General features: G+C 38.5%; 2 protein-coding genes across 9 annotated transcripts; one reads left to right on the top strand and one right to left on the bottom strand.

Moving 5' to 3' along the window:
* Positions 1 to 35: 35 nt before the first annotated feature.
* On the bottom strand, positions 36 to 19,454 carry CCP110 (centriolar coiled-coil protein 110). 6 transcript variants are annotated; one of them, XM_083800427.1, is made up of 15 exons: positions 19,325 to 19,454; positions 17,786 to 17,936; positions 16,309 to 16,437; positions 13,199 to 14,843; positions 12,085 to 12,209; positions 11,764 to 11,944; positions 10,466 to 10,605; positions 9,975 to 10,091; positions 9,593 to 9,694; positions 9,197 to 9,313; positions 8,614 to 8,693; positions 7,959 to 8,021; positions 7,355 to 7,414; positions 6,679 to 6,761; positions 36 to 2,356 (listed from the first exon to the last, which is right to left on the bottom strand). In XM_083800427.1, the coding sequence occupies exons 2-15, from the start codon at positions 17,930 to 17,932 to the stop codon at positions 2,304 to 2,306; spliced, it is 3,042 nt and encodes a 1,013-aa protein (XP_083656553.1). In that variant the 5' UTR covers positions 17,933 to 17,936; positions 19,325 to 19,454; the 3' UTR covers positions 36 to 2,303. The 6 variants fall into 6 exon arrangements, with proteins under 6 accessions (XP_083656553.1, XP_083656552.1, XP_083656554.1 ...); XM_083800426.1 differs by lacking the exon at positions 19,325 to 19,454 and adding an exon at positions 18,613 to 18,737; XM_083800428.1 differs by lacking the exon at positions 19,325 to 19,454 and adding an exon at positions 18,484 to 18,604.
* A 150-nt stretch (positions 19,455 to 19,604) lies between these two features.
* On the top strand, positions 19,605 to 26,842 carry GDE1 (glycerophosphodiester phosphodiesterase 1). Of its 3 annotated transcripts, none has more exons than XM_083800484.1 (6): positions 19,605 to 20,009; positions 20,603 to 20,778; positions 22,104 to 22,209; positions 23,001 to 23,093; positions 23,725 to 23,936; positions 24,318 to 26,842. In XM_083800484.1, the coding sequence occupies exons 1-6, from the start codon at positions 19,755 to 19,757 to the stop codon at positions 24,463 to 24,465; spliced, it is 990 nt and encodes a 329-aa protein (XP_083656610.1). In that variant the 5' UTR covers positions 19,605 to 19,754; the 3' UTR covers positions 24,466 to 26,842. The 3 variants fall into 3 exon arrangements, with proteins under 3 accessions (XP_083656610.1, XP_083656612.1, XP_083656611.1); XM_083800486.1 differs by having other exon boundaries at positions 19,706 to 20,009; positions 20,607 to 20,778; XM_083800485.1 differs by having other exon boundaries at positions 19,945 to 20,058.
* The last annotated feature ends 534 nt before the right edge of the window (positions 26,843 to 27,376 follow it).

The raw sequence follows: 27,376 nt of genomic DNA on the forward strand, positions 1-27,376 counted from the left end.
AAATTAGGGGGAAAAACAAACAAACAGTACAGGTCTTTTGAAAGATCGCAGGTTTATTGTGCAATATGTTTAAGTAAAAAGCAAGACCGGTGAAAACGAAAGTACAAAAATAAATACACTTCTGTAATGATATTACAGTCGCACACAAAATAAAAAGATAAATTAAGTATGTATAAATAAAAAACACAGATCAAGTACAAAAAACAAATTCTGGCACTTGTCAAGAGAAAGGCCGCATGAAAGTTTATTAAAAACAAACGAAGTTGTGCTACAAGGCCTTATTACACACATTGGAAACATGCTTAAAGTAAAAGAGGCTCAGGTGTGAAACCTGACCTGAAGGTAAGCATTCAGTTTTACTCACACACTAAACCAATCTTTATGTCAACATATTGCCTATGCTAATAATAAATACAGTATATAAAACATCCTTTAAAAGCATCAGTCTTTAGCTCTGATATATCAACAGCAAGCTTTGCCACCTGCAGCACAGGTTACACTTGTCAGTATTTTTCCCCTTTGAGATGTTTTCCACTCCTGTTTCTGGAGTTTCCAAACAAAGGAAATCAAAACAGCATTTTGATAACTACTGAGTAAGCAGGAAGCTTGTCTCAGGCATTTTTTGGATTACATCTGAAATTTTAAAGAGCCGTAGAATTTATATGAAGGAGGCAGGTTCTCCAGTGGTGTAAACTGTTACATTTGCACCATTAGGGAAGGCACCCCAAAGCTTTCAAATAAAAGCTACAGCACAGAGCCACTGAGCAGTGACATCTTCAAAGTATTTAGGAAGCATTTTGCCTTTTCTACATAAGCAATCTGGTATCACTTGGTACAAAACATTTGTTTTTAACGACGTAACTAGCTGCAGAGGACACACTTACTGATAGAGGTCACAACTAGTGCCACAAGCAAGCCAATTTGTTCATCGCTGTCGCTGAAGATAACTCTCTTCATCCTACTATTAATCCTCCTTTTTACAGTTATTGTTTAACCCAATAGAACTTATCAGTCCTTTTTCTCCTTTATCAGTGTCCCTATGTTACAAAGCCTCCAAGGTTGCATTGTACTGATACCAGGAAGAAAACAAAATATAACCCATTTCACATTTAAGTAATCAGTTCCCTAGTGCTAGGGTAAAAGAGCAAAGAAGTGAGCACTGCAAAGACTTAAATAACCAAGCTTTTCCTCTGGTTTCTAATGTTAACATCCCATCACCAGTTCATTAAGAGAAAGAACTTAGAGACTTCCACTCCCCTCATGTTGAAGAATAATATCCATCAGTATGACAACCAAGACAAAATATGAACATGATATTTCAGTATTAGATTTTCTTAAATGAGAGACTGTTTTTCTTGGGTTTTGGTAGAGGTTTTTAACCCCCCCCCCCCCCCCGAGACCAGGAAACGTTATTTCAGTACAAGGGCTGTTAGATCATGGTACAAGAGAAACTGCTCAGAAAAACTGCAGATGTCAAAAAGAAAACATAAGGCATATGAATTATTATTATAGACAATCATGTGCAAGTCTGAAATGATAAAACAATTAAAATCTTGCCGTCTCATGTTTTTGTTGAACATATACTTCTCTTAATCTCGGCTAAAATTATTTCTGTAACAAAGTGCCACAGACAGGAAGGAAAAAAAATCATAGGACTTCCAGCACAATGGTTTGATCTACCATGTGCAGAAAGGGGCAGTTTCAGTACAGTCTTTGCAAGTACATCTGTCTGTCCAGTAGTTAATCTGGATCCGTATCTGTTCAATTCAGCAGCCATGAAGTTAGGTAATCGCATTTACACAAACACATCCAGAAAGGCTGCTGACAAATTCACTGACTGAAGAGCTCAGTTTTGTTTAAGGATTATATTTTTGCTTATTTAACTGATTTAACTTTATGGTATGAAACTAAAAATATATACGCGTGACTTATTTATGGTGGCAACCATACACAGAAATTGCAATTTGCAAAAATTTTATGAGAGATACAAGAATTACAGAGTGTTAAGTCATGAATTAACTTAATGTTGCTCTACGGTCTTCTTTAAATAACGTTATGAATCTTATGTGTACACAGTAGTATGAAGATCTAATAAGTTTAACATGCAATTTTCCACAGTATTAGAGCTTTGCAGCCCTTTATTACTTAAATATGATTGTATGAATATGTCATCATCTGGAAAAAACAAAGTATGTTTACCATTTCTGAATATACATATAAATTTAGGGCATGAAATACTTGAATCAGTGCTGAGAATGCCATCATTAAAAAATAGCCTGTTTATCCCAGCGAGTGCTGTCGTCTTAAATTGTCACAACATTTGGCTTCTTTCTTTGGGTTCTTCCTGCATATGCTCCTAAAAACAAAGTAGAAGTATTACCATTTCACAGTTGATACTGTTTTTTGCAACAAGATTATCTAGCAAATACAGCTGAAAAGACAAAATTTTAAAGCATTATTATATATTCAGTGCCTACTTTGAAAACGACACTTTTCATAATGTTACACTTGAAATGCCTTATGAACACGTAAGTGGAACAGGTTGCTAAAACTACTAGTAGGCTTGAAAGTAACATGTTCTAGTTTTTCCTTCCTCAGTAATTGTTCCATTGTCTCTTCTGCTAATCTAAAACATCTGCGACTATAATTCAGAAGTTTTTAAAAGGTAAGTCTGTTTGTAACATTACCAAGACAGATTAAATATGATTAACTATTCCATGTACTACTTTTAAACATAATATCAATTAAGAAAATACTATACCAAGTCAAATATTTAAGACAACTCTTTTCTTTTCCCACCTCCCATGTTAATAAACAAAGAGGTAGAGACAGAGCAAGAGTAATGCAAAGCATAGGAAGTTAACACTGTAAGTTGATCTTAGTATTTCTAATTATCTTCATTCTTGTTTCTTGGAATGTGGGCCTAAACTCTCTTCCTCAGACATCCACACACGACAACAGATCTCTCTTCTGTTACATTTGTTCTTAATGCATAGCAACTGCCCCCAAGATGAATAGTTTTCAGGTTCAGGAGAAACGTGTGCATGAGCCAGAGGGAAGCAAGTGTAAGGCATAGGCAAAATGTAAAGTTTCACTCTGACACTTTGATAGACTTCAATAAACTATTAAAAAAATAATATATGTGCCAGAGAATACTCAAATCTTAATAAAAGCAAACTGTCTTTTCAGGAGAACAGTTGCAGGTTTCCATATGTTGACAAACACAACCAGAATTAAAAGTGCAGTATGAATAACTTTATCAGGCAAAGCCCTTATAATAAAAAGAAAGCTGCTTAAGAGTAAAAAGTAAAATAAAAATCTCTCCACATGTAACAAATTTCTAAATATATACATATTTAGAAAGCCATATTACACTATGCATAGCACAATTATCTTCCAGTGATAAGGGTTTAGCACTGCAGGCTGCTAAAAAGAAGCACAATTCAGCATTCATTAGGTGCAGGAAGTTATTGAGAGTGTCCGGCAATGTGAGCAAACATTTATATGAAAGCAGTGAAAGTTATATCACATGGTGCAGAGCAGTGAAAATGGAAGACAGCCATGGAAAAGAAATAGTTACCAGGCAATTAAACAACTGTGACAAAGTAAGTGCCAGTCTTTTTTTTTTTTTTTTTTAAATGATTTTCAGTTACTAGCACAGTGCAAAGCAGCTTTGCAAATGCCCCCAGAGACCTTACCACAGCAGGATCCCTCACATCTGAACACTGTTTCCCACTACACAAAAAGGCATTCCCGCTGGCCCAGCACTCGCCGGTGCTGTACTCTTCAGCTCACCTGTGATCCCGTATGACAAACAACCAGGCTGACAAGCACGATGCTTTAGTAGTGCTTGAACACCACATAGTTTTGAATCAGCCCACCTTTAATAATGTTTTACTATTAGGAAATAAGTGGACATATTTCAAGTCAGTTTTCTCCCCCTGCCTAGTCCCTCCCTGTAAATGCCCTGCCTAGCACAGCTTGCAAGCTACTGACTGAGCATCATTACCCCATTAAAACAAAACCAAACAAACAAAAGGATGACTCTTCATAGATTTATTAGGTTCTCTCTTTAGTACAGACCTTTGGATTCAAGGAGTACATAACAAAAACTAAATTTAAGACCACCTATTAAAGAAAAATACCTTTGTGCTAGAAAAAGACACCAATCAGAGTGGTATCAGAACTACAAAGCACTTTGTTGACAGAAGTTAAAAGAACAGTCAAAAGAATGGGAAAAAAAAGTAGTTTGATGGCTATGTCACTGTCTTCTTCTGAAGTTGTTTCTCACACCTAGTTTGAATGCTTAAGGGACATCTGGAATATCTGTATTCTGCTAACCCTTCTTCCCTTTTGTCCCTCTAACAAGCTGCGAGTTAGGGATTTAACTGCGAGTTAGGGATGAACGAGGACAATAAACAAAATAGAAATATTATGGGTTAAGAGTTTGCAGACTTAACATAGTTACAGATATAAGTACGTCATTTCTTTTCAAATTGACTTGAGATTATAGTTTCTCAATGGTCTTGTTGCCTTACTACAGTTGACTTCCAAGAATCTCTCTTGAAAAGAAACTTACTTCACTAAAACCAAATATATTCAACATACTGCCAAACCTCTCACTATTCAAATTAATCCATATATAAAGAAAACCACATTAAATATATTCAACTTAAGGTATTCTTTATTATGCAAAGTTATGCAGATTTCTTTCATGCCAAACATTCCCCATCCAGTAATTTCAGAATGCCTTTCTACTACCCACGTGGTATAAGTAGTCTAACCTATTTAATACCAGTACTTCCACATGCTCTTTTATATACCACAGGAAATTAAGTGACATCAAAACACTAAACTGAGGTTATATTGTGTAACCAGAACTAGACAGCATACAACTGGTTAAATCATCTACTTCGTGTTCGAAGAAGGTCACTACAGGAGGCATTATACAGCTTTCCAGATAGTCAACAAATAGCAATAAAGAATGGAATTGAGAAATTTAGAGATGTATTCTAAAGGATTCCTTTAATTGCCTGGTACTAACTGTCAGGACTTAGATAATTACAACTAAGATAAACCTGGGGACTCAGCAGAGCAACACGCACTGCCAATGCAAGAGAGTGACAGAGAATGTTTTAACTGGATGTCAGACTTAAATGCAAAAAACACGATAGATCATCACACCCCAAGCATCAATTATATGAGACTGGGGAAGCATCCAGATCCCAAATCAATGCTAAGCTTGATACTGACACCATACTCTCATTACTCCTCTTGACAACTTCTGGAATATTGTAACTGGAAGGGTTATTGATTGGTTCATCAAACTTGCAAATAGTAACTGACATATGGTTACCTTTGCTTGCTACAGTTACATTGCTTACTTAATATTCTTCTTTCTATTTCAGAGAAATTATTTACAATCTTTGCTAATTTTGAGTGCAACTGAGTAACTGCCTTGCTGCACCTTAGTGGTGACAACATTGCCAGGAGAATTGGTAACTGAAAAATAAAACAAACCAACCTTGGTTGGAATCTCATCATTTACTCCTCCCCCCATCCCCTTTATTTGCTTTCAAAATGAAATGCTGAAGATGTATACGCATGGTTTCTTATTAGCGTATGTCCTTCTACAGCCACTTCTCTTGGCTTCACGAAGTACAAGGACAATCACTTCTGAGAAAACAGAACATTTGAACAGTGCACACTCTGTACTGAAGTATGGAGATACTCCCTATAGCATTGCTCCAGGTCAGCAGTAAATGCAGAATCTTCCTTCTAGGAAAGGTTTGATACTTAATACACAACGTTATTTCAGATCACCATGAGAAGGAGCTGAAATTCTACCACGTTATAGTTTGACTTCTTGAGCCCAAAAGTTCCTAATTGTTTTATACTTGACTTGTGGAACTCTCCTTTGAGAGCAAAGTGTCATAAAGATCTTAAACAGCTTTTAAAACTCCAAACCAACTCATCTGTTGATAAATAAAGGCTTGTCACTTAAGAAATTTGAAATCAGATTAGGAAATGGAAATTGCAAAAGATATTTCATAGTGTTTTATTCTCTTCATGCCTGAACAGGCTGAAAACAGAGAGGTCTGGCACTATTATCAAACCTTCTTATTAAAAAGGTAACCAACTGGTAATCTCTGTATGCAAGCTCAGGAATACTCCACTTTTGGAGTATTATTTTTGTCTCATTAAGACTCACACATTCTGTAAGATTCTACAGTAGAAACTTAAGTTTCAGCATATGGAGACTAAATGCCCACTGGCAAGTCTTCTGAAACTGTCCTGTCTTTGAAACAAAACCTATTGAAAGGACAAGTTACGCATGTACAGAACTGCAACGACACGATCGATCCAACTCTAGTTTGACTACTATTAGCCTCTCAAACAGTTACAGTGAATATATTTGGAAAAAATACTTATGGTTGGGCATCTGACAAGTGAAATCAAATGAGCTATGTAGTACATTCTATACCCCACATTTGCAGAACTTTACAGCGGATGGTTAAGTTACCAGTGCATGTCTGAAGAGACAGGTTAGATCTAGGACACAGCAAAGCAGGTGCGCAAGAAAAGGAAAACAATATACCCCCCATCTATTTTTTCTTGATACTAGTAATTTATTATTTATTATTTACTATACAATCCAAGCACCAATTTTCTACACACCTGGAACAGCCTTGTTAGACACTCTGCTCTCTGAGGCCTTCTTTCTATTTTGATCAACCCCCTTCATTGAGGTCTTAGGGGTTCTAATTAAATATAAAAGAGTTAATAAGTCACTTGCATCAATGTTGAAAGACCGTATCCAAAAATATAAAGACACTATCAAACTGTTTGGCATGAAATCATTTTTACACTGTCCCATATAGGCTCCTCCAGATGATCTTGGAGGTCTTTTCCAACCTTAATGATTCTCTGTGCACAACACCTATTGACATTATTAAGGCTTAAGAAGATACATTACGTAAGAGACCATCTCTCCAGAGAATTTTAAAACTCTGTTCAAGAAACTGATTCAGTTCAGATACTGTGGCATTACAGTCTACATTTAAAAATACATATATTTCATTAAGTGGAAGCAAAGCTTCATGGAATGAATGTTACAAATAGAAATGTCAAAACACGGTGTAAATGGAGACAATACACAAGAGGATGATAACACTAAGTATTTTCTTGCAGTATAAGGTAAAATAAAGCTTTATCACTCTCAAAATACCGTGAGAATTATTTTGCCTTTGAAAAACAGTTGCACCATTAAGTATAAATATTACTTCGAAATTACTGTGTTTTTGCACTATGCATTTACTTTTAATGTTAGGCCAAGAACATGCTGTGTCCTTACCCTTGTCTGCAAAGCAATCTATGAACTGGGGCATTCTGTCCTTGATTTGGTTGAAGTACTCTGTTAAAACACAAACTTCTATTAGTGCTTTTTCCCCTCTTAAAATAAAATAAAATAAAATAAAATAAAAATAAAAACAAAATAAAATAAAAATCTCACGAGGAATACTGAACTATGCATCATCTTTCACACAGAAAGTTTCAGAATGGCTAGAGGGCTGTGACATGTAGGCGAAAGTGGCAGGAATTAAAATTCCAGAGTAAAAATACTACTTTCACTAGCTATTTAAAGCAAAGACACACACACAAAAGAAAAGCTTAAGAGATACTAATAGTATATCTGAGAGAAACCTTGAATCTGAACATACAGAGTTACAACTGTAAACAAATAATTTCTGAACTGACTTTGAGGAAAATAAAAAAAAATATTTTTTCTAACTTTAGAAGTAATAACCCCTTTTCTCAGACCACACTAAATCCGATTTCATTAATGCCACAATAATGGCTAAAATCCAGCTGATTGATGTCAAACAAGCAACAAAGACCAAAGAATCTAACATCATAGATTCTTTAGAAGCATTGTAATACGAGTAATCTTCACTCACCGGCTTTCAGGACTTTTTTGTTTTATGATTATTTTTTTACTTGGCATTCCCATTTCTGAAGCCCTAGAGAAACAACAGCATTGAAGCATATTTAAGTTACAAAATCATCATGTAGGTCTTAAACATAAATAGCAAGAGAAAACCAGCAACAGAATCTACATCTACATATAATACTGCCAGAATAGTTCTACGGATTACCGCTTTTTACGCATGAGCAAGTGTAACACTTCTATTCTGTTCACTGCGTTGCAGTAGACAGATAATGTCTGCCACCATCCCAAAAATACTCCTTGCCAGAGATACTCTACCAAGTATCCCTCTTGCTAGGCACTTTGGAAAGGTTGATAAAATAACCTACAAAAATCAACCATAAATTGAGTGCACAGAGGTTGTTTTGATCGCCACTGAAATATGCTGTAAATGCACAACCTGGAACAACCATTTTGCCCACAGGGACAACAAGTCTCTCAAAAGTTAGACAGAACTGCTACAAGTGGTAACACACCACACGTCTGAAGCTTTTTTATTCATTCTTCTTAGGAGACATGTTGGTTTCCAAAGAATCTGTTTCTCCAAAAACTTATTTTCACTATTTCCTACTCTTCCTACCCATCCTCTTGCACCCTCCACCCACCAAAGGGAGAACTGCACATACTTCATGTACTTTTTCCTATCCAGAGATTTCTGCGTAGCTGTTGAAAGCGTTGCTCTCTCTCTTGGACTCTTTACTTTATCCTATAAAAGCAAAAACAACCAACAGCAACACTCATTACTGTTTTAATTGAGCTTAACCTCATCTGACCTGACCCTACTTTAAAACAAATAAATAAAAATATTGATATATTTTAAATTTCTCTCTTTTCAGTACAAAGTTCATGTTCAGGCTAAATCCAAGATTTCTATCTTCTTTAAAATCAAAGAATCTTCCTTATACTACCAGATTAAGAACGCTTGCGTGGCATAATAAATTCTTGAAGTCTGAAATTTTGTTATCACTTTCATCATGTTTTTCACTGTTTATTATGCCTACGCACTAAAAGTTTCAAGACAGATATCTCCTACTGCAGTGATTTTTATTATTATTTTTAACTTTTAATAATTACACGAGCACAATTTAACAATTAAGATTGTAAACTTTTTACTTCATCAGGAAGAGTCTCTTAAAAGCAAAATGATTCAGTATTTAAACTCTTAAAAAAAAAGAAAAAGCAGTTTACATTGTCATGACTATAACCCACCATTTGCCTAAGCATTTTCTCTTTACGAACTTCACGATCGTGACGCAGAATATTCATTCTTTCAGATGCCTCCATTGTAAAAAATATGTCATGGATGTCATACAGAGCAGCTCGCAGCTGGAAAGAATAGTTAAAAAATTCATAAAATAGTTAGCTTTCCCATGGTTTTGATCACCAAACTCCATTTAGACAAAACACTTTAAAAGGTAATTTAGAAATCCCTCTTAATGTGTCAGCAGAAAAATCTAATCTTTTCTTCACAGAGTTTACACTTTTTCTTTTGAATAAAGCCACTGTGAAAGTTTCTGGTATTTATACTACCACACATAAACAACCAACTTCTTTTTACAAAAGCAGAATAGCTAGGAAAGAAAAAGGAAGTTTAAATTATGTCACCTGAGCCATTACTCTTTCATGAAGGGATGCATCTTGTGCTGAAACACTTCCTCTTTTTAATGGGGCTTCAGACTGAAAATTCCTTATGAACTCCATAGTATCCTGGGGGAGAGGGGGAAATGAGATTAAGCACTGAGCATAATCCTTCACAACCAAGGAATCATCACAAACTTTTTGCGTAGTGCTGGTTGTCTTTTACTTGGACCTTATGACAGTAAGCAATGCAGCACTTAAACATGTTCAAATGGCAGATATTACTAAATTCTTCTGAAAGCAGAAAATGCATGATTTCAACTGTCAATTGACAATAGGAGAGAAAGAAAGATAAAAAGAACATACTCAACAGGAGGAGAAGCCACATAATTAAAAATGTGGATCTTACTTTTACAGTTTGCTTAAGATGTTTCAGTTTTTCTGTCTGCAGGAGTCTACGAGTAAGAAATCCCTTTGCCACAGCAGTTATCTTACTGAACTTCATTTGTATCTCTGGACTGAAAACCTTAAAAGAAAAGTAGCATTTTCTAAACACTGAATAAACAAAGCAGAAGTTAAGAATTATTTCTCAAATAACATCAGTTACTTAAGTTTTGAAGTAAGAAACAAGCTGTTGATAAGGGTAAAAAGTTTTGGCTAGGCCAGAAGTACCCACCACAGTATTAATTTAGCAGAAGCAATATACTGTTATATGATTATTTTGCATATATGAATAGCAAGAAAAACATACTATACAGTTGTCCCATGTAATTCAAGTCAATATAGGAAGGGACACCGAACTTTTCAGTGAAATTTATTACTACACAGCTATTACAAAATTGCCAGCGTCTTACAAAAATTAAAGGGCTTTTTAAGTTACAAATAAATCTTTTTCCTTACCTGAGTCCACCTAGTTTTGATCCTGTTACTTGGCCTAGATACTGAGGTTTTTATAACTCCACTACCCGATGGTCCCCAGAGGTAGAATGAAGTTTCACTTGTTGAAGTGAAGGTGTTAGGTGTTGTGGTATGAGCAAAACCTGCACGCAAAGCAGAGTGTATGGTTTAACACACAGATTTCTTTCCATAAAGTAATGACTATTCATGCAAATACACACAGAGCTCTATATACAAAAACAGATGCAATCATCATACTTCAGAACAAAACATAAGACAGCGCTCCATAAAAATAACTAATTAAGAAAAAAAGTTCAATCACACACATAAACTTAACTCAGGCTGCAGTCAGGAAGTCTTTTTGGAGAGAACAGAGAGGTTCCCAATGCTGTTAGCTATTCTTATTCAAATTGTGGACTATAATACTTACATATTGGGAGAAAAAATATCTGTATGCTACAGCATGAAAAAAATAAATCACTCACATAATATTAAAGTTGCTACACAAAATCTTATCCATAAAGCATCTCAAAGAAAGTGGTTTTGAAGTGTTTAATGCTGTTAACATGGAACCTAAAGATGAATATTAAACAATCCTAATCATATAGTTCAGCAATTTTACTCTCGAAGTTCCTTTGCTCTTCGCCTGTTAAAACATCAGATTTCCATCTGTGTTTGCAAAGTGCATGTTAAAACAGTGAAGAAACAGAACGCAGCTCAGAAGTAGCAACTTTGTTTACAAGGTCAATTACAGGCAAGAAGCAATCTGAAAATTTGATTCATTTCAGAGCAAAATTAGATAAACCAATGGAAAGAAAAACAACCATTTCATAACACACTGGAACAGGCAAGACATGCCATTGACTACTGCTGTACATCCTTACAGACAAGACCCCCTGGTAGAGCCCTTCTAATCCTCCCACACAAACAAGAGCACTAGACCGCAGCTACGTGGCATCAGGATGAACGTTCTGTGACACGATGCAAATTCATGTCCACATCCTTGACCAGATCAATTTACTTTTAACTTGCCTTCCTCAAATATTCCCCTTAACAACTCTATGCAGATGCAACACCTGGAACAGTACAAGAATGGCTGAAACTGCCACCCAGACAAACATGCAAAAGAAAATTTGTTTTACATATGCTGTCAGCAGCTGAAGGCAGCAGCTGTTGGTCAGGATCTGCTGACAAGAGGCCTGAACAGGAGCCCTGCTTCTATCAGTACAATGGGCAGTCACTCCAGTCAAGCACTGTAGAGAAAAACATACCACAATATCTAACTATATTCTAAGTTTTACCAATGCTGGTCGAGTTTGTGTTATGGACTGTCTCCAGCTGAGACTGCACGCTTTCCAGTAAGCCACTTTCGCTTTTTCTCCACTCCAACTCCATCCTGCTGTTAATGTTCACTTTGGAAATTTCTATTTCCGTTGTAGCAACCTTCTTTCCCTTCAGCTTCCTCTCCTGTTCTTCCAGTTCCTACAAAAGAAAGAATCAACTGTAAGACTAGTTTTCTAAGACTCCAAAGCAACAGAATATACATTTTAAAAACAACTGCTTCCTGACAAACTTCAACACGCTTGACTTTAGCTTGGAATTTTTCCTCTTTTTTGCTTTACCTTCTGCAGTTTCTCCTGTTCTCTCTCTTGTTCAGCTATCAGAATTGACAGTTGTTGTGCATGCTGTTCTTCAAGCCTCTTCCTCATTTCTTCAAACGCCAACATTTTAGTTTTTAAAATCTCTTCTGAGAAGATATATACAATACAAAGAATCAAGCATTAAACATTTTCTATGCAATCTTTGCCACAGATATACATGCTTTAACAGGAGTAATTTGCACCATCGGTAAAAAGCATGACATCTTTCACATAGAGCGGCCACTACGTATTGCAAGAACCTTGATATCAAGGTGCCACTATGTATTACAAAGAACTTTATCAGTTACTTCAGTCCTTCAGAATATTTGCATGTTCATATTTGCAGGACAAGCATGTGGATGGAACAGCAGTGGCACCAACTAAGCCTACATTAAAACATAGATGCAAAAAATCTAGTTCTGAGAAGAGCATACCTACACTCACTTGAGTTAAAAAAAAAAATACTTAAGCCACTTTGGCTTGACATGGTAGAGACACACACAAATGTAAGAGTCTTGAATTGGAAGAAAATACCTATACAATAATTTGCAACCTACCTTTTAAAAGGCATTTTCTTTTAATTTACATGGGGTATTTTAGTAGGCTTATTTATATCTAATGGAATATTATTTCTTATTAAAACTAAGTTCAAACTTCTACATTCAGATGAGAATTTAGTATTTTTTTGTGGTTAAATGACACCCTTGAGAATAAATACAGAATTCACCAAACTGAGAAACAATGTTTTATCCGACCCTTCCTCATAAATGATTTAATCAAGTATTTGTTACAAATAGGTGTTGTAAGACTTTTGACTCCAATCGACTCCTAAGTCAGCAATGACTCCATTCTGTAGCAGTTAGGAAAGGCTCAGGTAGAAAGTTAAATTTCAGAATTTGTCATTAAAAACCAGAGAAATAATGAGATTACTGAAAAAAGATAACTGACTAAATCAAACTTTTGTCTTTTGATATATATACTTCAAACCACCAATGACTACGTTATAACATTTTCAATTATCATTGTTTCTCCCTAAAAGATTTCTAAACTGAGAAGTAAGTTGAAGGAAAAACCCTCAACTACAGGAATCTTTTACCTTTTACTATACTTGAATCAGGAGCTGTGTTCTTGGTAATGTAAACTGATCCCACAGAATATTTCTGTTCTTGCAACCACTGCTTCTCTTGTTCTTCCATTCCAACTGTTACAGCACAGGGACTGTTTTCTTTTTGGCAATTGTCGGTGTCCAAATCAAGCCTACGTTTTACCTTTTCAAAGGTATTTTCCAGAAACTGCTCATTTGCCGGGGAAGCACTTGGAGTATCCATCTGCTGACGCATATGCTTGCTCTGTGTTAGCAGCGGGGATGGGTTTTCTACATCGTAAGATTTATTGAGTTCTACTGGAGAATTACATTTAGTATTTTCGAGCAAACTGGACGGTTTAGTTTCATGCACAGCTAGGAGCTTCTGTGATACCGTAGACTGACTGATGCCAAATGGCTCATTCAGTTTTGGAGCTGCAGTATTAGCAGCAGTCTCTACTTTATATGGTCCCCTGCTGTCCATCGCCACCTGTCCTTCCACTGTAGCAGACAACGGCCCCTTGCTTTCCAAAGGCCCAAAGGAATGTCGAATTGGTTTGCCAACCACCAACCCATCACAGGGAGCTGCAGAATTCCTGATGACACCAGGAACTCTGCCAGGGCAAAGCATAGAGAAGTCCACCATGAACTTAGGCACTGATTCAGACACATTATTTTTATCAGCAATATCTTGCATGATTAAATCCATCGCTCTCCCCTTGCCTTTAGGGCTCAATTCATAAGCATTCACAGGATTATTTATAACTATGTGTCCCATCGATAGAGGTCTTGGGCGTCTTCGGTGCATTTTAGGACTCATGCTTGGCTCTGGGCTTGGCAATTTGGTATACGATCCCATGAGGCTCCTGACAATGCTACTGTCACGATCAACCACAGAAGTATTTTTTAATTCTTCATCTGAATCTGAATCCACCAGCGGGGGTGTTCCAACTCTCATAGGAATGTCCACTTTAGAAAAACTGGATAAAGTTGACATACTTGTGTTATTGCTATGAGCAGAGGTACCTTGGAGAAGGGTATTTGATTTATTAAGACTGGGCTTATCAAGTGGCACAGCAGTGGAATTTCTGCCTGTAAGCTTCGCTCGCTCTTTCACAGAATCAGTTGTTTTAACTGCATCATTTTCTTTGTCTGAATGACTTTCACTCATACTCCTCTTTGAATTACTTTTTGAGCCACGCCTCGTTTGCTCTTTCTCTACGTACTCCCTGGATTTTTTCAGCAGGTTCTGAAGGCTCATTACATACGGATCTTGGACTTCCTTGTCAGATGATGGCACTGCTGCTCCCTCTTGCTTTTGCAAAGCGTGTGACACAAGCTTACTCTGCGTGCTGTCAGGAGATGCAGCCCTTGGACAAGGTATGTCTTCGGAGAAGCGACTCTCGCTTTGCTTTGAAAAAACGTTCTCTTCAGCTGCTTGAGCTTCTGTCACATTTGATGTCACTTGCCCCACCGTATCTGATGACACAAGTTCTGGAGTCTTTTCAAGCTCCGTGGGACCATGCTGTTTAGGAGAACATGGCAAACTGGCATCAGGTGGAGCTGTGAGGTCAGTCAAAGCTTTTGAGTCTGAAGCAGGGCACATATTCTCACCCTCCCCCGTGTTCACGTCATTTGCACTAGATCCCTTCCTGATCTGCAAATAAAAATTGAAAAATATCACATATTTTGGATGAAATCTCTGATTTTCAAATTAATGCAAACTTCATCTGCACTTAAAAGAGAATGCTACAACCTTAAAACCCATAAAAATTTTCAGTTTGAGTATTGCAAATTTCCTTCAAATTCCTTACAATATAAAGCTCCATGCAATGAGAAAAAGGCTACTGGAATTAAAATATAAATGTGGATAATGGTCCACTCAGAATTTTTAGTGATACAAAATATCTGAACGCAAAGATGCTTTTTTCTTCACACAGTAATTTGCATACATTCAAATAATTTTATGGCTTCAAATTATATTGCAAGATTCCTGTTAAAATATGAAATCGCGTTCATATTAAATAAGAAATGTAATTGAAAAAAATCAACATCAAATATAGATTAACCTACAGACAACTAAGAACAAATCAAAATAATTCCTAAAGGTAGTAGAGGAACTATATTTTTTTCATTTCTTTACTAATCCAGAGATGTGAAATATAACTTTTCAAGTACTTGTAAAAACAACTTTAGTTACATGTCATGCATTATGTAGCTTCTCTTTTATTTAAGTGAAAATTACATGGTACTTGTAGCCAGCATTTGGTTAAAATGATTTCCACACTTCCACACTAAAATACAGGTTATCCTACACGTTGCAACTCAATTATCAAGGGGACATCCTTGAAAAAAAAAAAAAAAAAAAGCTAAGGTTTTTGTACTGAACGTAAGTTCCTGATCTGCTCTTCATATCCCAAGTCAGGTGACTGTTGCCATGTGCGCTCCAGTAAACACTACGAGCTTGGTAACTTAGAGGTTTGCCACCTTAGTAACTCAACACACTCAGCATTATCTGTACCCATTCAATCAAAAGGTTAATTTAAAGGCTGTATTATAGCTATGTTACAAAGACAAATAATACTGCTTGATTAGATGTATTTAATATTCTTTTCAGTTAAAACCCTACTGAATTCATCACCGAAGAACCAAAGAAAAAAAAAATAGTTGCAGCAAAATTACAAAGCACCCAACAGAACTACAAGTTGTTTCAAAGGTAATTTTATTTCTGTAATCATAAAGTTGTATATATATACACACATTTTTCTATTAAACTACAGGTTTGCAAATAAAGCAAGCCAGTTGCTGTAACAACAGTAGTTTCGTTTGTTTGCTTTTATAATCTAGTTGCTTGAGAGTTACAAAAGCAACCGTCAGTTAGTGTAGTCTACCTTTTGCATACACCAAATCAGTGAAGAGCAAATCCCACACATTACAATGAATGTAGAGAATACTGCTAAATAATCAATCATCCGGTCACACAGCACAAATACTAGCAAATGCTGGTTCTTGAGAGTTAACCGCTATTAATTTCACTAGTGAATACCTAAATCCCAGCCCTTTCTCAAAACATATATAAGGAGATGTTTCCTCTAAAGCTATAAGAAGGGTTTGAACACTACCTGAACATTTTCTAGAATCTCCTGAACACGATTCAGTAAAGCTCTTTTCTTGGAGTTCTGTCTCCAGGTCTCTAGATCCAGTGCTTTCTGTTTATACTGCTCTATTTCCTTTTTCTTTTCAAAGTTCAGCTGCAAAACAGAGTGTAAGAAACATGGTTTATACCACTAAATGCAAGTTACAATACAGAATTACAAAAATAAATTAAAACCACAGAAACAAAGAACAGAAGAAAAACAACCACCTAAGCTGAGATTTTGCACACACTTTAAATGCCAATTTCTTTTTAACCAATTACACTTTTTTATGCAGTTGCACAAAAAGTCTTTTTTTGGCATACATGCTAATGAACATGAATTTAAAAGATAGTTTATAATTTTTTTATGAGCATTCCATGCTGCAATGCCAACTTCAAATGACACAGGACTGAGACTGCAGGACAGGTCTTTCCCAGTCCTCCACAGAGATGGGAGGTTTTGGCAGCCCTGTGACCAGCATTCCTACCTATGCTCAATCTATTAAGTTCTGTGAAGGACTAGCTTGCACTTGCCCTCTGAACCAGTGGTAAATTTCATGAGACAGAAAAAAAGAAATGTAAGCTAGCAAGTTTCTGGATCCTATCAAAAACTATATCAGAAAATCTTCCAAGTTACTACTTTAGAATATATAGTTTGGATAAAAGTCAAAACTAAATCTACAAAACCTCATCTCCAAAAAGTGGTTTCACAAAGTTCTCCAAAATTAAGTAGTTTCTAGCCAAATTATACATTTCTTCTATGATAATTCAAAAAATGTACCCATTTATAAATGAAAAATATTGCAATATATTCTTTTAATCTCTAATGTATATCTGCATCACAACTTTTGGAGATCATTGTCAGACACTCTCCATTCGTAGTTCTCATTACTGAAAGGAAGTCAGTTGCATTACACGAACTATCAACAGCTTTCTTATTGGCTCTGTTTAAATTAAGAATAGAATAGCTTTAACATAATTGATGAGCCTGTAAAATATATAAGAGGAAGGTGCAAATATATGAGGAAAAGAAGTATAATTAAAAGCTTTTTAACAACCTCAGTATTTCCTATTTCTACTGTCACATTATTATTTTTGGACAGTTTTAAACAAACAGATTATTTGATATTTGGAATGTCAATATAATATTAAAGTTAAGCCCAGCAGTAACATTTATCTATTTAACACTACAAATATTTTCACTCTCCATGTGAAAATAATAAATGAAGAATCAAGAAATGATAGCAGTCATTGAAACAAACAAACAGAAAAAAAAAACCACCAACCAACTGAAAAAAACTTACCCTTTACATTGTAAAATTAAAGCTAGGAATGCCTAGACTACGCTAAGCAGCAGGTCAGGTAATACCTTAAAACAGAACTGTACCTTCAGAAGCATCACTACACACATATCAAAGCACAGGTAACACACCAGGGAAGAAAAGAAAAAGAAGCCGCCTTACCAGGGGCGAAAGCACAGGAACTCCATGGAACTGAATGAAGGAGATATTTTTGTGCTGAACAATGAAAGAGGTTTCTGTCTTTATTGCCTCTTCCTGGATTCTGGAAAGATGCTTCTTACAGAATATTTCATAGTCCTCCATTTTCATCTAACTAAACAGCACAGAGCAATAAAATTAAGCTACTGTACTTCCAAGGCCATGAATAGAAAACAACAACGCAACTAATTTAAGTTTTTATGTCTGTATCACTGTATCTGGGAAACAAATGATACGTTAGAAATGTCACTTGATCTTTTTCCTGCCATTACGAAAAGCAGCAAAGCTAATTTGCTTATAAGATCTGCATATATGAGTGAAAAAACATGTTCAATCGCAGATACATTGATGAGACAAGCACTGAGATAACCCAGACACACACAATTACATGTGCTACAGGTAATCTTAACAATTTCCATCAAAGGCTAAACCTTTAAGGCCTCCCATCACCACCAGTTACTTCCCATCAGCCGTTTAAAAGAGACAACGCAGCTAAACTGAAACAATACTAATATTAAGTCCATATTAAGGCAAGACCAGCCTCGATATTCAGAGGGCTGACAGGAAGGTAGCTCACCCCACCACCCTCCTCCTTCAGGTTCCTCCTTCAGGTATCCCTGTAGCAACACAGACCAGCCCTTCCACCGAAAAAACAAACCAACCACCACAGCCCGGCTTCCTCAGGAGGCCCTGCCGGCGCTTCGTTCCCCTCGGCCCGTTCCTGCCGCCCTCCCCGAGCCCCCCCCCGGCCCCGGTCCCGCTGCCCCCCGCCGCCGCGGCCTGCCCGGTACCGCGCCGCGGCCGCTGCCCCTCACAGCCGCCGCCCGTCCCGGCACTACAACTCCCAGCGTGCTCCGCGCCCGCCGCCTTCCCTCGGGCCGGGAGAGCCCGGCGGGTGCCGGGCGGTGACAGGGCCGTACCGGGCGGGCAGGCGGTGACAAGGCGGGCAGGGGGGCGGCTCGCACCGCGCTCCGGCGCACGGCAGCCGCTTGGGGTGGGGGGAGCGCCTGGATCCCAGCAAGCACCCCGAGATGTGAAAGCTGGCTGCTAGAAACAGCTCCTTCGCCGCTGCTATCCCGCTCAATATTGCGTTTTATTTTTTAAATCTTCATCTTTAACCTTAAAAATGCCATCGTTTATCAAAATATTTTTAAATATGTAAGATGTTCCGTTAGTTGTTGTGTGTCTGTGCATACGTGTCTGGTTTTCCTTTGTGTACAGCTGGCACAAGCACAAAGCCACAGACAAAAAGAGCACCTGAGATGCTCAGCACCAGCGGGGACGCTGTGTGACAGACGTTGGTGTTAGCTGATTAGGATCCAATTCAGAAGCTTCCCTGGTACCTGTTCCGCTGCTGGTTGGAAAGCATTCCTCGCTACAGAGCGAGTTTCTCACATCGTACCCCAAATCCTTATTTATGTCAAGACAAACTGCCATCTCCTCTGCCTTTCTTATCCCACGTCAGACAAGCCCGTTTCTTTACCCTTCGCCCCGTTTCTTTACCCTTCACCCCGTTCTGTATCTCGTTGCTCCGATGCTTTCTGATGGATTTGGCTTTTGGCCTCTCATAGGATTGGGGCTCGCTCTGGGTGGGAGCAGGCGGAGCAGGCAGCTAGCTGGGAATATAACTGGAACATAATTAAGATTGTCAACGTTACGCTCCCAATTAGCTGACAGGACAAAACCAGACACACAAACCTCCAGCAACCCCCTGCGGAGCACCTTTCCCTCGGCCGCCCCCATTTGTTTATTTATTTGCTATTTCCCCCGAGACACGCCTGCACCACCCCGTATCTCCCGCAGCGCCCCCTAACCGCCACCGCCAGGCCTCACAGCCCGGGCCCGCCCCGCCTCCTCACGGCGCCGCCGCCATCGCCCCGGCGCTGAGGTGAGGCGGCGGGGCCTGGGGCTGCGCTCGCCCCGCGCCGCCGCCATGTTGTGCCGCGGGGACGGGCTGCTGGGCTCCCTCACGGCGCTGCTGGTGGCGCTGCTGGCGCTGAGCCGCAGCCCGGCGCTGTCGTGCGTGCTGCCGGCCGGCCTCTACCTGCTGCTGCACCTCTGCAGCCTGGAGCCCGCCGCCCCGCAGAGCGCCCAGCGCGTCCTCAAGCCCCGCGGCGCCGCCTCCCGCATCGCCCACCGCGGCGGGGCGCACGACGCGCCCGAGAACACGCTGGCGGCCATCCGACAGGTCAGCGCCGCCTCTCCGAGCCCTGCCCGGGGTCCTCGGGGGTCCCGGGGTGCGTTTGGCCCCGGACAGGTCGGGAGCGAAGCGGTCGGGGCGCACCGGGGCTGCGGGGAGCCTGGCGCTGCCCGTGTGGTGGGTGGGAGGCTGGAGTCGGGGGCAGGAGCGCAGCCCTCTGCGTTGGGGTAAGGCGTTGTCATCAGGTGTGCCGTCCCGAGTCGTAATAAAATATCTGAACTGAAGGCGTTCGCTGCCCTGCTTTTTAGAAGGTGACACAGCTTATGGAGTCGGGAGTTACTGAGCCAGAAGGAGAGAGCGGGCCTTTTTTCTGCATTTTATCCCGAAACAGTCCCAATCCTGACAGCAAGACATTATCACTTTGTCTGTAACATAGATTACATCCATTCAGCTGATCAACGAATGCTTCTCACAATAACTTGGGTAAAGCCTACCTTGTTTTGCAGATCAGGCTTACTGAAAAGAACATTAGTAGTTTATTACTTTTTAACAATACAAATGAATTATACCTGTGCCTATGTTAATTCTATGAAGCTGTCTCTTCTGTTGTGTAATTGACTTCCTCTTTCTCTCTTTTTAAGGCAGCTGAGAATGGAGCAACAGGTGTTGAGCTGGATCTTGAATTTACTGCGGATGGTGTTCCTATTCTAATGCATGATGAAACAGTAGAAAGAACAACTGATGGGTCTGGCAGACTGCGTGACTTGACTTTTGATGAAATTAGGAAGCTTAATCCATCTGCAAAACATAGGCTATGGTAAATGAAATATTGCTATTCTGAAACTATTGTTTCAACGGTAAAAATCCTTGATAAAATGATTGCTTTGATCAATTAAGTGTTAAAATTTGTGTAAATTTAAAACTTAAGAGTCCCATATGTTACTTTTCATTTTATTTTAGAGGCATATGAGACTATGTCTCCTTATCCGTCTTTGCAATAGGAGCAGTGAAGCAGAATCAAGATAATTTGGTTTCAAGGAGAAAATCTACTGGCATCTAATTGTTTATCTGTATATCAGCTTCCCCTAAAGTGACTGCAGAATATTAAAGAGACTGGGAGTTTCATTATCCGTCAATCTTGGCTTCAGTAATTACTTCTGAAATTCTATTCACATATATACCTTGACTGGTTGTGCTTTGGGGAATTTCTGATTTTAGAATTTCTAAACGTTGGGATTATATGGCTGGAAAGGAGCTATCAGACTGGGTAGTCTCAGACAGGACTGGTGACCCCACTTACTGATTAAGTCCGTTCCAGTACTAGGCAGGGAAAATTGTATGTTACTACTAAACCTTTGATAACAATGCAACTTCTACGGTATTATAAGTGAATCCATTTTAGAGTACGAACTTTTAGTGTGTGCTCCTTGTGTTTCTGGTACACTGCATGTAGTGTACTGTCTGTACAGACTCTTGTAAATGCACAACCAAGGAGTCTGTGGTACAAATAGCATCTTCCCAGTCTGTTACTGGAACAGTGGCCACCTGGGCAGCACAGTGAGAACTTCCACATAGGTGATCAGCTGTTGCTCACTGTCACCTTATCAGGAATAATTTATTGATGCGTGAAGCACGTTTATTGGTGTGTCCTACATCCTCAGCTTGTCCTACATCCTCAGCGTATTCTGCCAGGATCTGCATTTCTGTCTCAGGGCTAGGGAGCACAGTCAAAGCAGGGCAAAGTCGGTGGATAGGTTGTCAACGATGGGGATTGAATGCATATTTATTGTAGTTGAGACAGGACATTAGTGTTTCTGAGAACTGAGATTAGTGTTTCAGTGTGGGACACTGAGTCAGTGAACATCATATTAGACCTTGAATTTGGAAGGTTTTAGTTGTCTAGTGGGTTTCTGAGGGGAGGAGAGGCATACACGTACCCTTGTACGTTTGCAGCCTTTTACTGGATGAGAGAGCCGCTGTTACTAGTGGTGCTTGATCCTACCCCTAATCCTGGGGTATCAGCTTGCTGTATTTAGGAATCCCTAGGAAGCGGTTCTGTGTAGTTGGGGATGTATGTGTGTGTGTGCACACGTCCATGGGTATCTTGACAGCATTCCAGTGAGTAGTTCTCTGTTCCTACAGGAGCAAATTCCAGGGTGAAAAGGTACCAACTCTGAGAGAAGCTGTTGTGGAGTCTATGCATCACAACCTTACAATCTACTTCGACGTCAAAGGCCATGCAAATCAGGTACCGCTTACTGTACTATATATACTGTACTAAGACACCTCGTTTCACCCTTGCTTTGGGTTTTCACCCTCTTCTGATGGTCTCAAGCTGATACCTGTGGTACAGTCCTCTCTAACATGAGTGAAACTGGGTCTGCTACTTACGTAATGCAAAATGGGCCTGTCAAAACCAAAGACAATGTGTTCTTTCACCCTGTTCCTTTGACCCAGGAAGTGGCAACTTAAAATTAGAATGTGGCTTGTGAGTGTCGAGTTTAGCTCACATCACCATCACACAACAAAGCAAAGCAAATTCCCCGCCTGTGCTGAGGGGACCTAGTGTCTCATCTTCAGCTTCCAACTGGGGATCTCAATTGTCTGTAATTTGCATTACTGAGGAAGATACAGGTGATGAATCACTATCATTTTATGCAAGTTGAACTAGATGATTTATCATTACAATTTATGCAAGTTGAACTAGGTGATCTTTGAAGGCCCCTTCCAACTGAATATTTTATTCTAAGTTAATTTTTTTTATTCTAGCATAGCAAAATATGGAAATAAATTCATTTTTGCCCTTGAACAAAACCCTAGACAGTACTTCGGAATGTTTTCTGCAATATATTTAAGGGTATTTCAAACGCTAGAACAATGAGTAGCATTCTTAAACAGATTTTTTTTTTTTCCATTTCAATCTTGCTACATAAAACAGGAAAGTACTTTAAAGGGGGTTATTCTAAAATGACTTTGCTGTGTAAAGTAAATATATGTGTCTGTATAAATATAACAACTGTGTGTATCTCTAATTGGCAGGCAGTTGATGCCCTAAAACAACTCTACCTGGAATTTCCTCGTTTGTATAACAGCAGCATAGTCTGTTCTTTCATGCCAGATGTTGTTTATAAGGTGATGTTTCCTCAAAATTTATTTTGGATTTTTTTTAATTCTGTCTGGGAATTTCAGTAAGATATGCAACTTCCAGAGTACCTTCGAGTTGTTAAAACTGTGGAGACATTAAAACCACATGCAGCATAAATCATAAATCCTGCATAAATCTTATTAGATTGCTCTATGCTCATTAGATGCACATATTACGAATCTACAGCGATTCCCTCCATTCTGAAAGTGTGTCACCCTTACCGATGGCACATGACCAGGTATCTATGTGCAAGATAACTGACAAATACCATATTTTGGTGTAAATGTAGACTTTTCTTAAAACTGTTTCCTAATTTTTGTTGCTAAGGCTATTTATCACTTATTTTGTTGTGTTGCGTGACTGTTTTGCTCCAGCATTTTTTTAATTTTTATTTCTTACATAAGAGCAGTTGCTTATTAATTCCATTTTTAAGAAAACAACAGTACAGGATCATATACAGCTTTCTAAAAGTGTTACAAAAGGATCTGGGGGGAAAGGGGAGAAGGGTTGTGGTAGAGCTGCAAATTTAAGCTAGCAGTTTGTATCCAACCTCTCCCAATTTATGTTTAAAGCAACTTGGTTTTTGTTTGAATTAGTCTTTTTACCTTGATCTTCCAGATGAGACAAGCTGATAGAAATGTGGTAACAGCCCTGACACACAGGCCTTGGCACCTGAGTCATCTTGGAAATGGGACGCCTCGTTTCGATTCCTTCTGGAAACATTATTTATATATGATGATGGATGTCATTCTAGATTGGAGCCTACACAGTTTCTTATGGAGATTATGTGGGGTTTCAGCCTTCCTCATACAGAAAAATTTTGTTTCTCAGTGAGTGTTAAAGCTTGCTAATATATCAGGAGGCACTATCATTCACTAGAATAGTATGTTAATCAGTATGTTCTATTTAGTATTGTGTCAGGTTGTATATATGGTTTCTTTATTGCATGCTATTTTATTCTTTAAGCCTCTATCTTTTATTTTTACTTTATGTTACATGCTAAGTTTAATCTCAAAGGGAAAGAATACTGTTGCTTTTGCCTGTTTATAGTAGCAACACACACCAAAAAATGGCATGTTGCAAAAGATAATGCAACCATCATTCCTGATGGGTTACCACTGTAAGACTGAAACTCAATTTTAACCTTAGTGCTGTCTGTCTTGACTCTGATAGTGTCTGTCTTCCTCTTACAGTGTCTTTGTTCCTTTCAGAGATTATGTGAGGCACTGGTCTTCAAAAGGAATTCAGGTGGTTGCCTGGACAGTGAACACATTTGCAGAAAAAATATATTATGAAAACGTCCTTGAATCCAGCTACATCACAGACAGCTTGGTGGAAGACTGTGATCCTCATTACTAGGCCTGTGATTAATTATTCACCACCTTAAAGAAGCTCTCTTACTCAGGCAGGTCTGAATTTACCATCAAGACAGTATCCACTAATGCAGATGGGACTACTAATGATAGTTCTGGGAAGAGGAGGAACAGTATTTTACTTCTGCTATATGATCAGGTCTTGAATGCAGGAAAACTTTCTGGTGCAACACTGACCAAAGCTGACGTACAGCCAGTGGTGGTCTGGGGAAATCGCATTGTAATGTAAAAGGATCATTTTTGATAAGCTAACTGGGCAATCTCTGTATGTGCAGATTGCTTTATAATTCCAACTATTCCTTTGCTTTGTTTGAATCTTGGTTATAAAGTCATATCAGCCTTTTTGATGGCATAATGTAAAATTGCACTTTGATTCTAGTACTTGAAACAGTTTGTTCTATAACTGTGTAATAATTTGAGGTTTATTTATGGTATCTTAAAAGCATCTATACTATTGTTCTCAAAACAATGGTGAAAATGGTGCCAAAATAGAGGGCGAGTGTATTTCCCTCCTGCTGCATGGAAAAACGACTACGTTGCATCTTAATAGGGAAAGAAAAGCCAACAAACCATGTTTCTTGTGAAGACTATGAGAATTAATGATTAAAACTTGATTATCTTCTTATGCTCCAGTCTTTTTAAAAGCACCAAGGGAGGCTAGATTATTTCTTCTATTAATACTACACATGAATGTATTTATTTATAAAACCAAGGTACATACCAAATGCTGCTAGTGGTAGAATAAATAGAGCTGTCTTTTTTTCTTTGCAAATTGTTTGCATGATTGAAGGACATTCACAAGGATACGTAAGAATCTGTAACCCAGATTTAACCTGAAATCAAAAAAGAGTGCAGTCACAATAAACACATATCTGATAGCTTAAGGGTACAGTATACTTACCAGCTGTGCACTAGTAGATTGATGTAGTATGTCAAAATGAGTGCAGGTTGCTTGATATTTTTTCCTAAGTAAAACTCATAGGTGTTCTCATCACAGCTGCTGTTAATATGCCATGAACGATTTTGGCTCTGCTCTGGAAGGAGCTGGTAGTTAGAGAAGACTGTCGATGATTAGCAAAGAGCATAAAACTCATGTGGAGCCAGCCCCAACATACATGGGACCACCTGTTCTTAATAGCCATTATGTGGAAAATTTACTAAGTTTAATACTTTCATTTCAGAAGAATGTCATATTAATTTCAACAGAAATGAGGAATTCAAACATAACGGATTGGTTACCTGCTACAGGTTATTCAGATGTAATCTCACAAGCTACCTTAGACTGCACATGTAGCAGTGTGCATATTTGACTAGACAGTGTAATCATTTTGGTAAGGTAGATCCTTGTGCTGCGTAAGTGTTGTTGGTGCACTAAATCACCAGTGGAAAGAACTACACAATTGTCCCAATTAAGGTAAGTCCAGACTTTTGAATTAGTGGCAGATGAACTGCATCTTCCCCTTCATGTGTTAAGAGAATACTTGAATTTGGTTGGCACGGATGTTGCAAACTTCCTGGCATGTGCCATGCTTCAGGAAATCTTATCTTTCCAGTCTGTTTATAAAAGCTTTTTTGTTGTTGTTTTTGTGGGGTTTTTTGTTTTGTTTTTTTACTTCTATGAGTTGGATATTTGCTACAGCACATACTCTCTCTTGGAAGACAGCAGCAGAAGCAATTATAGTTGAACACATTAATGAGAAGATGAAATACGTTCTGGAAGTAGATAGCCTTGTACACTACCGCAGCTACACTGAGGGCTGCTCGAGGTGATGTCAAATGGACACTAACACTATTACACCACTTTTCAAGCAAACTTGCTACTCAGGCAACTAAGTGTAAGGCTATTTAGCCAATGAATGCTATCTTTTGCAACGGGTGATGAATTTTTATTTTATTTTTTGCTTTTATCTTAAGATATATATAAGCACAAAGAAACATAGGAGTAAGGAGGCATGCTGGATTCCTTGAGATGATGGGTTTTCTCGTCATGATTACGAGAACCTCTCCATGTCACTTTTCTACCAGGTACTGCAAAACCAACAGTCTCAGCCTTCTGGTGCACATCCTGTATCTGTGTCTGTTACTTATACCATCAGCTAGTTTCTGTCCAGCCCTGAGTTCTAACCTCTGTCTTTACTGCTGTGTTCTACAGTTGTTTTCAAATCTCTAATCAGAAGAGTTGGCTTAACGGCAAATGATCGTTTCTACAAAGGTCTGGTTTTTTTGTTGCTGCTCGGATTGCTGGTACTGCTGAATCTCGCTGTCCTCAGTGCCAACACTGGATCCACATTGAAATATTCACAGCCAGACTTCAGGGCTATGCATGCAGAAACAAATAATAAAATTGAATCTCTGGTCTTGCATGTAAATTTTGTCCTTTTTTCTATATCTCTTGTGTTTCTTTCTGGGTTGTCTTTAATGTAAATTATGAGCCTGAGAAACAGGTGTATCTCTTTCCTTGGCATTTTTATGTCCAAAGCAGCTAGGGAGGAATAAACCAGGCAAAACAAAACAAACCAAAGCTAAAAAAAAAAAAAAGCTAAGATTTATCATCATAGCAGAGTTGGGGCTATGAGTAAAAAGCAGCTGCACTGAATGTCTCAAAGTCACGTGATTAAAAAAAAAAGTCCCTGTTGTGTTACTTCCAATCCCTTCTTTACTGGAACAGAGGTCACAAACTTTTTTGTTCACAATGTTGTTTTACGCAGGTGAGATGTTTGATAAGAAGTCATTCTTAAAAAATAGAATTCATCAAGCTGGTTTTGAGTGAAATAAACCCTGTAAAAATGGCTCAGAAGAGTGAAGAGGGAATAAAAGCTTTACGGTCATTCATACAAGTTAGTCTACAGCTATTACAACGTCTCAATCATTCAAAACAACTGCACCTTAGTTTTATT

This window comes from Anser anser (assembly GCF_964211835.1).
Source record: "Anser anser genome assembly, chromosome: 15".
NCBI classification, from domain to species: domain Eukaryota; kingdom Metazoa; phylum Chordata; class Aves; order Anseriformes; family Anatidae; genus Anser; species Anser anser.

Coding starts and splice junctions, on each gene's coding strand:
- CCP110 (XM_083800427.1), bottom strand. CDS start 17,932: ATGAAAATGGAGGACTATGAAATATTCTGTAAGAAGCATCTTTCCAGA. Junction 12,210..13,198: donor TGATTCAAGTATAGTAAAAG/GTAAAAGATTCC, acceptor ATATCTTCTCAG/AAGAGATTTTAAAAACTAAA. Junction 9,695..9,974: donor ATCTTAAGCAAACTGTAAAA/GTAAGATCCACA, acceptor CCTCTCCCCCAG/GATACTATGGAGTTCATAAG.
- GDE1 (XM_083800484.1), top strand. CDS start 19,755: ATGTTGTGCCGCGGGGACGGGCTGCTGGGCTCCCTCACGGCGCTGCTG. Junction 20,010..20,602: donor CGCTGGCGGCCATCCGACAG/GTCAGCGCCGCC, acceptor TCTCTTTTTAAG/GCAGCTGAGAATGGAGCAAC. Junction 23,094..23,724: donor TGCCAGATGTTGTTTATAAG/GTGATGTTTCCT, acceptor TTGATCTTCCAG/ATGAGACAAGCTGATAGAAA.